This window comes from Cyprinodon variegatus, unplaced genomic scaffold (assembly GCF_000732505.1).
Source record: "Cyprinodon variegatus isolate N-32 unplaced genomic scaffold, C_variegatus-1.0 Scaffold105, whole genome shotgun sequence".
NCBI lineage: Eukaryota > Metazoa > Chordata > Actinopteri > Cyprinodontiformes > Cyprinodontidae > Cyprinodon > Cyprinodon variegatus.
In genome coordinates, this window is record NW_015150558.1 from 1,514,217 (window position 1) to 1,516,452 (window position 2,236).

The window sequence follows — 2,236 nt, forward strand, 5'->3', positions numbered from 1 at the left end:
TGATGCAGAGCGTCCAGCATCGGCTGCTTTTCAAAATTTAAATATTTGAACAAAGTTTCCACAGGAGAAACGCGGCATACTACTTATTTTTTCAGTAAAGGCCGTAAGTCATCATGTTCAGATTGGACTCGTTTGATGAGATGAATGGAGTCTGATGCTGATGCTTGGTTGGAAAGAAAACCTGCAGCCACACCGCCCTTTCTGGAACCACTTTGACTCCCCTGACTTAGAGCCTGTGTTGCCAAACGAGGCTTTATAAGACTTTTACATTTTTGCAGCTCTAGACAGATTAGTTTTATGGCTCTTTATGGCTCTTTGAGCAGTTTGGGTTGCCGGCCCCTGTCCCACAGCGTGCCAATCAGAGCTGAGGAGATTTTAAGGCGGGTCGTTTGACACAAGTCAGTGAATGTTCCCACTGCCACTCAAAGCTAATTGTTCATTTTTTCGGGCCTCTAAAGCAGCTTTAGGTGTTTTTAACCCTGAATCAGGTGCATTCGCTGTTTTATGTGCGTTTTATTTGGCGTTTTGATTAACAGTCTGCGGGTTTTAAATCCGATTAACAAACGAGCCTAAATGTCCTCACAAGCTAAAGAAAATCTGCATCCAAACACCATCAGAGTGGAAACTCCAGGCGGCCTCTCATCTCTTCCTGGAATCTCCTGGGTTTTCCATCCTAACGGCTCCGTTTCCTCCTCCAGGTGATCCAGTTTTCCCCTGCAGCCATCGCTGCCTTCATCGCCATGGTGGGAGTCCTCTCCATCGTCGCTCAGGTAGCGCTGCGGACCATCTGGGCCTCGGTTCTGGAGGTTATTTAGCGACTGGCTGTCAGCTGGTCTGATTGCAGAACTTAGAAACTAAACGGGATCCGTCTCTCTCTCCCATCAGACTGTCTTCCTCAGCATCCTGATGAGGACCATCGGGAAGAAGAACACGGTTCTGCTGGGTCTGGGCTTCCAGCTGCTGCAGCTGTGCTGGTACGCCTTCGGCTCTGCGCCGTGGTGAGTCCCTGCTCCGTTCCCGTCTTCCCTATAAACCCCCTGGTTCTGGTTCTGGTTCTGATGTGGTTCTGTCCCTGCAGGATGATGTGGGCAGCAGGAACCATAGCTGCCATGTCCTCCATCACCTTCCCAGCAGTCTCTGCTCTGGTTTCGCACAACGCAGCCGCCGACCAGCAAGGTGAGCTCAGCGGGTTCCGTTCCCGCCCCGTTCTCCTGTCCGACCAGAACCGGTAGCAGAACCTTGAGTGCTGCTGTGCTGTGTGTCCAGGTGTGGTTCAGGGGATGATCACGGGGATCAGGGGTCTCTGTAACGGCTTGGGTCCGGCTCTCTACGGATTCATCTTCTTCCTGTTTGATGTGGAGCTGACCGACGTGCAGCCGGCCACAGGAAGAGGAGAGCAGAGCGCACAGGTAACCCTGACCCCATCGGACCTTTTTACAGCGGCACCTGTTAGGGTCCAGAGATCAGAACCTGGACTGGATCCTGACCGAGAATCAGAACCAGGATCTGATGCTTCCAGGAGGCATCAGGTGGAGTTTAGCTAACCTCAGGCTAAAGTTCAGGCTGATGGACGCCAGCAGGTGAATAATCCACCTCCTGATCACGTAGTTCTCTTCTGAACCAGGAGGTGGCAGCAGTGACACCGTTAATTGAAGTAATTCAACTTCAAGTTTTCCTTGTAAATAAGTAAACTGACTAAATCACTGCAGTGAATGTCTGTAATCAAAGCTAAATACGACAGAAACAGAATTCAAGCTGTTTTCAGACCATTTAATGCCACATTATCACAGCAGCAGCAAAATAAAAGCCTCACGCCTTAAGAATAAAGTTGGGTTATTTTCTATATATCAAGCTATCTCTCTTTTTATACCAGCCGTCAGGCTAGCTGATGGCTATGCTAGGAAACGGGACAGCACAGTCCTTTTGGACCCTTCATCTACATCTACCTCAAGTATTTCTATAAAAGAAAAGGTGTTTTCTCCCTAATACCAGCTAGCCGATGCTACACTTTAAAATCCCATCGATAAACTCGTTGCTTCTTCCCAGGCTCTGAATGGGCGTCATGCTTCTGCTTTTCCGTTCCTGGACCTGTTCCAGACTCAGCCTCAGCTTATTTTTAATATTTACTCCTAAAACCTCTCAAGCCTTTGGTTTCATCTTTCCTTCTTTTCTGTGCGCCAGACTTCTAAAAAACTTTGAAGAAAACTTAAAAAGTTGCAGCCTGCCTTCGTCTGTG

At 48.7% G+C, this 2,236-nt stretch overlaps 1 protein-coding gene across 1 annotated transcript in view; it reads left to right on the forward strand.

The window, feature by feature from the left end:
• LOC107084649 (hippocampus abundant transcript 1 protein-like) overlaps positions 1-1,741 on the forward strand; it is a 10,602-nt gene extending 8,861 nt beyond the window's left edge. The window contains exons 8-11 of the mRNA XM_015374574.1: positions 699-770; positions 886-998; positions 1,079-1,176; positions 1,267-1,741. Of these exons, the coding sequence (XP_015230060.1) occupies positions 699-770; positions 886-998; positions 1,079-1,176; positions 1,267-1,544 (561 nt within the window). The 3' untranslated portion in view covers positions 1,545-1,741. The remainder of the gene's footprint in view (positions 1-698; positions 771-885; positions 999-1,078; positions 1,177-1,266) is intronic.
• The last annotated feature ends 495 nt before the right edge of the window (positions 1,742-2,236 follow it).